A 13,824-nucleotide genomic window follows, 5' to 3' on the forward strand; every position below is an offset into this window, starting at 1 on the left:
CGAACAAAACAAAAGCGTGGAAGTTGTGCTAAATGAGCCTATCCCCTCCTCACGCGTTCCTTAGTGTTTAAGTTTATAATAATAATTTTAACAATAATACTTCATCCTTCATTTAGATAGACAGACACCAACAGGCACAGCCATAAACACCAAATGGACAAGTCATAAATAGATGCAACCACCAGATACCTCAGTTATGACGATTATTATTATTATCACTATTATTATTACTCTTATTCTCTCAGTCTTCTTCTTCTTATTATATTATTATTACCGTCTCATTTCTCCCCTGCTAAGCATCAATAAACATTACTGTGTAAGAAATCCAGTGTTCCAGCATCTTTTCCTCGGTGACTGACTAAGCTACTCACACCCGAAGACTTCCACACATTTCTTAGTATTCTCATCACTACTACTGTGTTTGCAGCAGCCGTAGTTAAGGGTGGCGGGCAGGGCCGGGCCAGCCCAGCAGGCTCTGGACAGAGGGATTCTGTCCACGCCTCCTTCACCCCATCAATGCAGTGTCCTCACTCACTCCAGCCGGACATACACCGCTAACTGACAAGGTAAGACGTCACTTAGGGTTTTTTTTTATTTTTATAAAATTGCTATTGATCGATTTACTATCAGGATGTGTCTTGTTACTTGGTTATTTTTATGGATCAGTGCATGAGCGCGTCTCTCGTGCGGCTCCTTATTAAATCCAGCTTTACGCGCGTTCTCCTCTCCTGCTGCTGCTGCTGCTGCTGCTGCTGCTTCAGTCTGTGTCTATTGGAAGTGAAGCGGCTCCACGAGCCAGCTGCGCCAGTGCACTCACTTGCGCCTACAAGTTAACCAACGGCCTTATTGTCTCCAAATATTTGCGGATTATAAGGCGCTCCAAAAGTGACAGACTTGTCGCGGGAATTAACCTCTCTCTCTCTCTCTCTCTCTCTCTCACACACACACACACACTCTCTCTCTCTCTCTATCTCACACACACACACATCCACTATGGCATTCCCAAGTGTTCTTTGAGGACCTGGACCTTTGATCCACGCTTTGATTAGCCAAAGGCGTTGTTGGGAACCAGAGCCAGTTGGTTTACTGCCAGTTGCTTTACTACGTGGGCCCCGTATGGAGATGTTAAACATCTGCAAAAGATGTTTAATATTTTGTACAAACATTTGTTAAAATGTTTAACATTTTGCCCTGTTTGCTATTGCTTATGTCTCATAGAGCTGATGCTCCCTGGTATTTTCCACAACAGGCTGTTGTTTATTAAGTCAATTTTATTTATACAGGCCAAAATCACACGCCACAATTTTGCTCAGGGGGGGTTCGTAATTTTTCCAGCACGACACCCTCAGATAAAGAAAATCTCCTCCCACAAAAACCTTTTTAACAACGAAAAAAGGGAAGAAACTGGAAGAGAGGGGGGGGAGTGGGGGCAGACATTCAAGTAGGCATCATGTCTACAGAACACATCAGTAAAAATCACAGTGTAAATAAATTTTGATGCCAAAATTACATATAGATTGCAAAGCAAACATGAAAAAAAAAAAGAGTCAACAGGTAGAACAAGAAGCACACAAACTCCTCTCCACTGTGGAGACCTGGAGGAGGGCAGTCCACACAAAGAGAAGAGAGGCCAGAGGGAGAGAGAAAGAGAGGGAAACTCACAGTGTGGAGGCTTGTGGGAGCAGAGAATGCGCCTTATGCGTCTTAACTATACAGCATCTGAACTTGGACTATGCCTTGAGCAGTAAAAGTAAATTAATCTAACTAAATAAGACCGGTCCTTGATCCTTGAACCCAAGCATGAGCATTAAATATTGAGGACGTGGTCATAAATTTGTTATTTGTTATAAAACTTCATTCTCATTAGAGAATTTACTTACAATCATATCAATGGTTTTGAAAGCACTCAAATTCTTTCCTCGAGTACAATTTCAATTAAAATGTATAAATAGAAAGAATAGAAGTAAAACGTAAAGTGAAAATATAGGCCAATAAAGGGAATTGAAAGTGTCAGCACACACATTTTTTTGCAATGTGCCATGTGCTCCATTATCAGTTATTCAATGTAATGTTTATTTAATCTAATAGGGTGCATTATTATATGTAAAGATTGATGATAAAATGTTTGCATCTGTGCTCTCTTTTCTTCTCCCTAGGACTTTCCATGGCGACATTCTCTCCGTGTACATACTCCGCACTTCTTCTTCTGTTGTTTCATTTCCTGACTGCATCACCCGCAACTCAAGATGACCTTGTAATCAATACTAGGCATGGGAAAGTTCAAGGGAAGTTGCTTTCAGTGCTTGGCGGTAATGTCAGAGCATTTCTTGGAATTCCTTATGGTAAACCAACTCTGGGGAAACTGAGATTCAAAGCTCCAGAGCCAGTGGACAGATGGGAAGGAGTGAAGGATGCTACCAAATTCCCAAATTCCTGCTACCAGGTGATAGATACAGCCTTTCCAGGTAGGATACATGTTCACATGGAGGGACACACGCATGCATGTATATGCACTGTAAACTGGGCTGTGTGCGTGTACTGTGAATTATTCAAGTGGGTGTTGTGCGACCTCAAAAAGAGGTCAAGTAATTAAAACACTTGATGAAATCAGTCGGCCAATACTTGATGACTCACCAGGACTATATGGAGCCTCCATAATAGGTATATTATTTGTTTTAATAATTTATTTTGTACACTGTTAGAATGTCTTTTTCATGTAACATGCTGTAGGGACATGTGTCCTAGATAACATACACGTTCCTCTAAAGTCAGCATTCTATCTTCCTGACTCCACTTTGTCTGGACGATGGTCAGCACATGTAAAGGTTAAGTCCATCTTTTGGGTACCCCCTCACATACCTGAAACCAGATCTTGCTTGTGGAATCCTATATATATGTGAAAGCTTTGCTCTGTATTCTTTAGTCTCATCTATGCCTGTGATGTTAGACTCCGAGCTCGTAAACCTACATAAACTTCTTGAATTAATCTTGGACTACTCTCTTCATTACTAAAGCATCCCTACATACACACAAATAATTATCACGTGCAGACTACATCCAGATATTCTGCACATAAGTTATTATCTTGGTGGGAAAAAAGACAAATATTATTAAAGAGAAAAACTGTTTTTTTTTGTTTTAGTAGGGCACGTAGTGGAATATATTAGGTTTAATTTCCTTACTTTTAGTGTCAAGTAGACGGCATTACTTGCACTGTCATTATAAACATCAATTTGTCCCTGTGGTTCAACCATAAAGTTGGGGGATTTCAAATTGATAGACTACAAACAGATATACTGGCTTTCAGTCACCTTTAGAATACTCGAAGCTCTAAAAACCTTAGATCCTACAATTCCCATGATGCAATTTGATAGGTCAACTCGTTATTTTCTCCTTGCCCGTTTTTGAAATGCGGGCTTTTTGTTTTTAAATTTAAATCTCCAGGTCCTACCCAATGTAAATGTAATTTTGAGGTCCACAGAAAACATCCCACAACACCAGTCTGAGTCAGACTAAACACGAATAGTAAACTTATGCTCCTGTGCAAACTTTATGGATTGCCCCTTTAAGTTGAAACTTTGCGGACTTAACTAAGACTGACGTAGAGTTGAACCTTGTTTAGAATTGCGTTGTCACTCTCGGATGACCAAAGAGTGACAGGGAACCAAAGCAGTCCATCTACGTACATGTTTGATTAGAAAATGACTTTAAAAGGCCACTGTATTTACAGGGTAGGGTGGCAGTTATGTAACACCATGCCACGCATACACACACACACACACACCCACCCACCCACCCGCCCACCCATACACAGTGTGTGAGTGACTGAATTATTTATTACTGTATTTTAGACAGTAATAAATCTTTGGAGTGAATGGTAAAAAGCAATTTGGAGATATATTAGTTTAGCAAACAAAAATCTACTGGCACAGTACACATTCATAAGCACACACACAAACAGAATTTGATACAGGTCTAGTCCTCCACCCAAGAGATGGATTGCAGCTGGGTCACGGGTAAATAGATATTTATAGGCACGGCCACCTGTCAGGGGTAGTTTGGAAGCCAGTTATGACCAATTATAGATATGATAGATAGATGTAGACCGAAGGCATTGATGCTAGACTGCTGTTTCTACTTTGTAGCTCATTAAGAGAAAAACAAACCACAGATTTATTTATACATTTATTTATTTACTGCTTCTGTAAAAGTTTGGAAGCCGACAGCATTCCCAATCTGTTTGTATTGACATTAAAATTATCCTTCTTTCCAGGGTTCAAAGGTACAGAGATGTGGAACCCAAACACTCCTCTGAGTGAGGACTGTCTGTTTCTAAATGTCTGGTCCCCACGTTTCAACAAAACACAGCCTCAGAGCTCGGCACCAGCTCCCGTCCTTGTCTGGATCTATGGGGGGGGGTTCACTTCAGGAACGTCCTCTCTGGACATGTACGATGGTCGCTTTTTGAGTAGATTTGAAGGCGCTGTTGTGGTATCAATGAATTACAGGTAAGAACTGCAGTAAAGTGAAAATATAAATTGCTAGTAATGAGAACTGGAATGTCCTTGAGGTGAATATAGCAATGAGGTGAATATCTTGGAACAGGTTTTCTTCTTCACACACAAAGAGATTAGATTTATACAAGTTGCATAAGACTAATGTCATCAAAAAATGGTTGCTGGATTGGGTGCAATAAGCAGAGCAAAGGAATTTGTAAACAGGAAAGTCCTTATCAGTATGAGCAATACCCATCTCTTTCCTCATCGTACTCATTACTGTGGAATCTATGAGAGTAAATGAATGTAGAATTTATCTTTGGTTAAATGCCATCACCGTCTCTCCTCATTCATGTGTTCGTCCACGACAGAGTCGGAGCACTGGGTTTCCTGTCTCTTCCTGACAGCAAGAACATTCGGGGGAACGCGGGCCTGTTGGACCAGCGCTTGGCCCTCCAGTGGGTTGCCAATAATATTGCTGCTTTTGGAGGTGATCCTTCAAAGGTAATTATTTTTTTAGGTCTGCTTTCCTGAAAGCAGATAATTGTTAAAATTGTTTAAACAAACAAGGAAACAACCTGCTGGCTTGTGATTTGCTGTCGTTTCTAGGTGACTCTGTTTGGGGAGAGCGCTGGGTCAGCATCTGTGGGCTTTCACCTGCTCTCCCCAGGCAGCCATGCTCTTTTTCAAAGGGCCATAATGCAGAGTGGTTCTCCGAATGCACCCTGGGCCACACTCAGCCAGTCTGAGGTCTGGAGAAGGTAGGGTGTCTTAATTCACTCACTAAGTAATTGTATTTATTTAGTCGTTCACTTTCGTCTTTTCACTCTCTCATGTGATTTGTTATGACACGTTTGCTCTCATGGATTGTTTCACACTGCAACATGCAACCTTTTACATTGAATTAAACCTAAAGTAATAGCAAACATGCTCAGTTGCTGATTTCCTTGTTCCCTCCCTTCGTCAATATCCAGGTCCATGCAGCTGGCAACGTTACTGGGGTGTCCCAAATCTCATCCAGCTCAGCTGGAAGCTTGTCTGCAGCAGGCTGATCCCGGGAAAATCTTAGCGAAGCAAAATGATGTTTTCATGGAGCCTACACTCTTAGCCTTACCCTTTGCCCCTCATGTTGATGGGGACTTCCTACCAGATAAAGTCGAAGTAGGTGTGTGTGTGTGTGTGTGTGTGTGTGTGTGTTGTGCATGATGCATGATTTTGTGTGTTTTCGATAACTTACTTCAAATGGCTGGTGTAGGGAATGTCAATGACCCAAAGCTATATCTTTTAGGTTCTGCATTTTAATTACTTAGTGCCAGAAACCTTTCACACATGGAAATACATATTCAGTTGATTTTAATATTCATATTCTATAACAAGGCTACGGTAGTAAGTCTAACAAACTTTTAACTAAGATGCAGTTGGTTAAAGTCAAAAGTTGTTAGACTTGTAGCCATCATCATCAAAACTAAGTTCAGTGGGTAATTACTGCAGTGTTATTTGGCTCAAAATGAAAATGTTGCAGTCTTATCTGCTACTTGCATGACAAACAAACCATTTTTGTCTATCCCTGCAGGTGTTGCTGAGTACCGGTAACCTCCCAAAGAAAGAGGTGCTGATTGGCTTAAACAAGGATGAAGGCCCTTACTTCTTAATTTATTCAGCGCCTGGATTTAACATCACTGGGCAGAGTCTCATCACCAGAAAGGAGTTCCAGGCTGGCGTGGCCCTTACATTGTCAAGTGCAAGTGATGTCACAAAAGAAGCGGCAATTTTCCAGTACACTGATTGGACAGATGAGAATAACAGGATGAAAAATCGTGACTCACTGAGCAGTCTGGTTGGAGACCAACAGATCGTTTGTCCTGTGCTAGAGTTCGCTCACAGGTAAAGAGCAATTTGGAGTTTTCATGATGTGTCTGACTTATGGTCATAATGAATGGCCACAAAAGTTGATGGTTAAAATCCCAGAAGGTTTCAGTTGTCTTACCTGGTCTTCTGACCAAAAAGAGCCCTGTGATAAAAAAAAAAAAAAAAATGCTGTTCTGATACACCAGAATATGCAGAATCAGAGCTAGCTGGATTATTAAGGTGCATCACATCCTCAGCAATACTATTCCAGAAGAAAAAAGTTTCTGTTAGGCTGGTGAACTCTGACCTCTGTATATCCCCAATCAATGAATCCTTTGCACTGACATAATCTCTCTGTATTTTTGATATTTTTTCATAATAATTTGACACTTTCAGTGTGACCTTATGAGCAAGCCACATTGCACTTCACTGCACATATTAGTTTTATGCAGCAAAACCTTGAATTTGTGAATTCTTAGTTTCTGGTGAGATGGTAAAATACAATCTAGGAGGACCAGTTTGAGGAATCCACGAGTTAATCCATGAGACTTGCTACAACACAGCATTGGTGTTTATAAAATGTAAATGCCAATGAGAAATATGACTAAAGTAATCTATCAGAAATGCGCACACACATCTGCATTTGATCCAGTGCAGCGCGTTGCAGGATAACATTGTGGGACAACGTTGAGCCGGATTTTGTTGCTTTTTTCTTTGTTTTTCGCCAGAGCCCTCTGCATTACCTAGCTGCATATGGAGCACTCGTGTTCACACGAATGAATGAAGGGGATTGTGTGTTTTTTTTTTTAATACACATCTGCTGTTTGCCTGAACACAGCCTGACTATCCTATCCAACATCGTACATGTTAAAATGTAGGAAGAAACGATTAATTCTCATTTCTTGTGGACTGATAGATATACTGTATACACATTTGTGTTTCATTTTCTCTAATTAACCTTACCTAGTGCAGTGCATAGATCGTTCAATACTCTCATTTTATTTTGCAGGTATTCACAGCGTGGTGGTAAGACTTTCCTTTATTTATTTGACCACCGGTCATCTACTAATCCTTGGCCCGAATGGATGGGTGCTATGCACGGCTATGAGATAGAATTTGTGTTCGGAATGCCTCTGAATGCATCTCTGGAATACACGAAGAATGAAGTGAACATGACCAAGAAGTTTATGAAGCACTGGGTCAACTTTGCTCGGACAGGGTACGCATCATTAGATTTGACGATTAGTCACTCAAGCTGTGTGAGGACCCTCATGACATTGTTGAATTGTCTTGATTGGCGTTTCTTTTTGTCAGGAATCCGAGCATTGATGGAGCTAACTGGCCCGCGTTCACCCCTGAACAGCAGGAGTATGTCACGCTGAACTACAATCATCCAGAGCAAATGAGAATGATGAGCGCCGACGAGTGTCATCTCTGGGGCAAATTAATGCCGAAATTACAGAGAGTCTCAGGTTAGACACACAAACACAAACAGAGCATCTATCCATCTTTGTATGTAGTTTTCTGCCTCACACACACACACACACACACACACACACACACAGAACTCCTCATAGTTATTTGTAGTAGGCGCCATTGCATCAGGGTCTGCCAGGGAGGCGATTTGCCTTGTTTAGCCTGTGGAGGAGATTTGTATCCTGGCTCGCTCCCCCTCTGCTTTACCACAGTTCTGGAGGTCTGAGTGGGAGGAGAGGAGGGTCAGTCATCACTTCACTGAACACTGATCACACAGGGTGAATAATACACCTCTCCACTGGGGTCATTATTTACACACACGCACACACTGACACACACACACTAACACACACACACACAGCCTGTCCCGCACATCTGCACACACTTGTATATGAAGAATTTTTGGCACTGTCTGCTGTGTGGCACCAATTAGTCACCTTCTTCATCCACAATGACCATGTCTTTGTTATCCAAATCACATCATGTAACTGAACGCAGACTAGAGTCGTTTCTAGTAAGACTGACAAAACATTACACTTTTTTTTAGATCAGTTTTATTGAAAGTGTCAGTATATTATTAGAAAACAATAGTGGCATATTGTGTTGAATTTGGAGAAACCACCTGTCATATTAGTTTGGTTGAGCTATTTCAATTGTTCTTGTTTGAGTTGTTCTTTGAACACAGCTGAGAGTTTGTCAATTTTGCCAACACACCTAATTTGCAATGGCAGTTGAATAATTTTAAACTATATATACACAAGTCAACTTAGGTTAAGCAATCCTTTTGTAAAAGATTACAAAATAAAAGTCTCTTTCTGCTTCTTTCTTCACAGATGACCTGATGTTGTGTGTAATGGGAAATGGGATCACATTTCGCTGTAATTATATGCTTCTCCTAATTTTATTGGCTATAAATTTAACCTATTGACAAAGTGAAGACAGCTGCCTGGGCGAGGCTGTATCTTACAGCCATATATAACGGTTTATATAAAAATAGTGGTGAAAACAATAATATAATGATAACAGATATGACTATTGAACATGTATATTTTCAAAGAAATGTGTTTTTACTACAACAAGTGTGCAGCTTAATAAAGAGATACTGATTGCGGGACTGACAGGGGACTCTCAAGTCAACCAAATACACCACTGTCCAGTGATTGCTTCATTCAGAGGTGCAGCTGCTCACGTTATGGTGACTACATGCAACATTTTATTAAAATTCAAACTGTCATGATGGAGCAAACAACACTTTGTATTTTTCTTTTGCAAGTACACAACAACCTTAGTTATAGTTATGTGGCTTCTATTATGAAATGAGGATTTTATTCCTGATCACTAGTTCATGTTAAGCTACCATTTGCTACTTTCTTTATGTCTTTCTGTCAAAGGTGTGCATATAAATGGTGATTACGGTAAATGAAGACTGAAACATGAATATAATCTGAGATTAGTTTATGAATATATTGCAGTTGACACCAAAGGCAGACACCAGGTCAGATTTTATAACATGATTTACACAGATTTAATTGCTGAAATGAGCTGAAAAGGCATTACTTCCTCGTTGACATCTGGCATGCCCTAAATGGCTATCACCACGTCTGGCTGAGGGAAGAACTACTGAAGGTTTTTTCTTTCTTTTTTTCATTTCTTGCAAACTACTTAATCAGAAAGACAATCAGGGATGCTCTGGATTTGTATTGATGTATCGTCTATTGTATTTATCAGTAAAGACCATGTAATGATAATTAAAGATGTGGATATAAGCTTGATAACACAGTGGGTTATTCTTTAATGCTTCTTTTTAATGCTATTTATATGTATTATGTTGGCTGTCTGCGCACAGAGGCACACCAAGCTGGGAGTATAAACTGATTTGTTCCATTTTGGGGGGTGAAAATCTGTAAGTGCATTACCAGTCAGTCCTGTCATTCTCATATGATTTAGCAACAGATACAACTATGTCAACACAAGTTATTTGTAGTGTCACTGACAATACAAACAATGGCTGCCATTAGTACTTGCTCAAAGATATTTACTCTCGTCACTCTCGTCGGACGTGTTTCACAGTTTAGCATACTGTGTTATTGTTCCCCATTCTGTCAGTGAAGACAGTAATGTGATAATAAACAGTGTCGCCGAGCAAAGGTCAGAGTGTTGATACAAAAAGCTAATGAGATGTTGGAGACAAATGAACTACTTTGGTTGAATGACCTTGAATGCTTTTTAGAAACCTCTGTGCAAAAGTAATTACATTGTTTGAGCATCTGGTACAAAGTGTGTGTGTGTGTGTGTGTGTGTGTGAGCGGGGGTTATATTAAGTTTTTTTAAGAAGTTGCAAAGACTTAATATGGCTAACATGTTATTTCTTAGCTACAGTTATCTCATTTTTTTCTGCCAAAATAAACCCATTACTGTTAATGCTTGAATGACTAGGATTTTCCAAAAAAAAAAGTAAGATTAATACAAAAATAATCACTCTTATGACCCACTAGTGTGTGTGTGTGTGTGTGTGTGTGTGTGTGGCGGTGTCTGTATCTGCCTGTATTTTCTTCTTTAGCTGTGTTCGGGGCTGCTGTGTTTCTGGGCATTAACCTTCGGACAGTCGGTGTATAGATTCCAGTCAATAACATCACACAGGCCAGATTGTAAGCACGTATCCAAAAGGAAGCTACGAAAAATGGCAGATACAGCGCTGAGCTGCAACATACAAGCCCTACTCGTTCTACCTTTTAGTGTCAAGCTATTTATTTCTGTCATAATCTGGATCCTTACTCTTTCCCCCATTCACGCCCATACAAACTCACACACAATAACTTAAGAAAGCTCTTTTCTATTTGAAAAGATGGAACGTAAGATAAATAAAGAGAGCAGGGAAGTTGCAGAAGGAGTACATTTGGCAAAGGTGGTCTGTTGAGACATGACCGTTGGCATTAGCAGTGACATCACTGCACCCTCGTTTCTGAAAACGTTTGGTATTTTCCAAAGAGACTCACATTGTCTTCAGTGCGCCTCATCCATAATGGATGAAGATAAAGACAGTGAGGTCAAGCAAGAGGGAGGGCGAGCGATACTGAGATAAAGAAAGAGAGACAACAAAGAAAAAGAAGACAGAGGGAATCTTTGTAAACGATTATAAGGAAGTCTTTGAAGGTATAGTACAGAAGTTATACCAGCCCAGACTGAGCATCTTTACTGTGTTTAGTCAAGGTGATGCTCCTCTCTGGTCATGACCGCAGGGATAAAGAAAAGCTGAAAATGACCACAAAAAAAAAGTAGACAACTGCTTAACCTATTTCACTGCACCTCAAGTGAGAATGATGCTCTGGGACAGCTCGTCCTTGGCTGCATCTGTTCTGTATTTTGGTGACTCGCCACGTGCCACAGTCGGCAGACAGGTGCGATGCGTGGAGTGGTAATCATGTGGCCACACCAACTTTTGTCTTACAGCTCTCTCCAAAATCACAAAAAAAACATGGTATTCAATTCATTATATTCTTGGACCATTAGACACACACAGTTTATTACCACACTGGGTCAGCTATGGCTCAGGTGGTGGAGCAGGCCGGCCTTTAATTGTAGGCTTAGTGGTTTGATCCTCCTGTCAATCCTCCACATTTCCTACACTTGAATGTTTCTATTTTTACAGTTAAAATATTGTACAAAATATTCTACATTTTACTCCACGACATTCATTTAGCTACTATATATTTTTTAGTATTTAATAGTGTGGTATTGCCGCTTATACTTAAGTAAATGACTTGAATACTCCTACTACAGCATATGCTAGCAGCGCTCGAATATGGGTTTTCAAATGTATAAGTTCTGATATAGCTGTACAGTATCATAGGAAGAATATGTCAATGCTTTTTGGGTTTCTATATATCTTGTATTATTACACTTGCAAAAACTATACAGCAGTTTTATATGAAATCATACACAGATAATCCTTTTGAACTACGAACAGTCACTTCACAGGAGGTTAGTTGTTTTGACTCATGTCAGTGCCACAGTTTAGCTCTCAGACATGACACTTTGACAGATATCAGGGGTGAGCTGTGATTAATGCACGACAGTGACAGTTTCATTAATTAAGACGACAACACCTCCCACTGCGTGTCATGTGAAATTACTATTACCAACCCTCAGGCGAAGTCAAGGCAGAACACAATGACGAAAGAGTGACGAAATGAAAGACTAACATTTGTTTCACATGAGGCAGAAAAGTGGAGAGTTTAAGAAAATTGCAGCACTTAAAAAAAAAGCTACCCATTCGAATGACATTTGAATAGTTGTATGACATGTATGGTAGCACTCACTCAGTATTTAGTGAAAAACAAGAGTCTTTATTTTAGCTTTTTTTTCTTACTTTTAATAAAGATACAAAGAGAGAAAGAGAAGCAATGAAAAGATAAGGATAAGATCAGTATTGGTAACTGAGAGGCACAATCCCTCTTTGTTTGGAAATGTTTTCTGTACAGCTATACACTCTCAGCTCAAGTATTTGGTCTTAATGAATGTATTAATAATCATTATTTTTAGACCATCCTAAAAGAATGTGCTCTAATCCCATATTCATCAGTTACTATTTACTTACTCGTGTATTTATGTAAAGCAGCACAAGTTAAAGCAGCAAAGTCCACATGCCCTTTTTCTGACAAACTTCCTGCAGGTCCCTTCCTGACACATATTCAGGCCAACTGAGAGATGTCCTGCTTCCTATCTGCCCTGGTCTTAATTGGTCAGCTGCTCCAAGTTCACCATCCAAAAGAGGCACCCACTTGGCACCCTAACCAGGTGCCTTATCCACAGCAAAAGGCTCCTCATCTCTGAAACAGCTTCGCTCTGAAGTGCTGGCACTATCACAACAGCGGCAAATGCTGATAGAGCTGAATAAATTAGCCAACTTCTTGAAAACAGATTAATCCCTTTAGTCATTTTTCAATGAGGATTTGAGATTTTTCTCATGTATGTTTCTCTCTCAGTATGAATATAAACTCGATATGTTTGGGCTTTGGTTTCTTGGTCAGACAAAACAAGCAACTTTGGACACAGGAAGGTTAGAACAAAAACATGTTTTGATACTTTTTTCTAACATTTTCAGACAAAATGAGAAATCAATCAGCAGAATATACAATAACGAATACAATCAATTGAGCAATTTGATTTTAACACTGAGGAACACAAGCAGTAGTTGTAGAGGGACTGATCACAATAGTGCATAAGGCCTATCTTTGCCTCTCTTGGTCACGGGGTATGTGCTGATTTTATTGATATTTTTTAAAAGAATTTAGTAGTTATTAAGGTGTTAAATTTATCACATAGTGGTTGTGACAAGAGGGTATTTCCTCAAATATATCTCCATATTGATGGCCACTAAGTAATTGATATTCATGCGCCTTAACTGGATCTGAGGCTGGCAAATCAGTATCATCATTTTAAATGACTCTACATCGTGACCTTTTCATTGTGTTAATGTTGCCCTTTTAGGATTTGATTCTCATTTGCCTTTTTCTCCTTTAGCATTGACTTTAAGGTTAATTAGTCCTATATGTGTCTACTTTATGATGCTTCCTTTATGCTGAACTATACAGAAAATATATCTTTATAAATCACTTTGCAGATTTGTTATGGAAACTGTAACAAAGTTTATCATCATTATGTTTTTTAGATCAACTTTTTGCAAACTCTTCTACATTCTGTCAGACTTTTCCGTGTGCCCCAGGTCATTCTGGGAAACTCGTCGTATAAAAATAATGTTGGCTTCTTCTCTCTTACAGGGTGGTGGTGGAGGTTGGGCGGTTTGGCTGATACGTGAGCTTGCTGTGAAGATTAGTTGATTTCTGGTCCAACAAAATGGAATAATGAGAGCGGAGGGAGATATATAGATACAAAGCAAGAGAGAAAAGCAATGAAAAGATCTGAGAGGGAGATGGCAAGGATTCAGGGTCAAAATACTAGCAAAGGGATTTGAATTTGGTAGCCGAGAGGCACATTTCCTCTT

At 39.8% G+C, this 13,824-nt stretch overlaps 1 protein-coding gene across 1 annotated transcript; it reads left to right on the forward strand.

The window, feature by feature from the left end:
- Positions 1-364: 364 nt before the first annotated feature.
- LOC139200390 (acetylcholinesterase-like) lies at positions 365-9,595 on the forward strand. Its single transcript, XM_070829672.1, has 10 exons — positions 365-566; positions 2,157-2,465; positions 4,274-4,508; positions 4,868-5,000; positions 5,106-5,257; positions 5,471-5,657; positions 6,070-6,380; positions 7,354-7,563; positions 7,659-7,816; positions 8,654-9,595. The coding sequence occupies exons 2-10, from the start codon at positions 2,165-2,167 to the stop codon at positions 8,746-8,748; spliced, it is 1,782 nt and encodes a 593-aa protein (XP_070685773.1). The 5' UTR covers positions 365-566; positions 2,157-2,164; the 3' UTR covers positions 8,749-9,595.
- The last annotated feature ends 4,229 nt before the right edge of the window (positions 9,596-13,824 follow it).

The sequence above is a fragment of the Pempheris klunzingeri genome, chromosome 4, assembly GCF_042242105.1.
Source record: "Pempheris klunzingeri isolate RE-2024b chromosome 4, fPemKlu1.hap1, whole genome shotgun sequence".
Classification (NCBI taxonomy): domain Eukaryota; kingdom Metazoa; phylum Chordata; class Actinopteri; order Acropomatiformes; family Pempheridae; genus Pempheris; species Pempheris klunzingeri.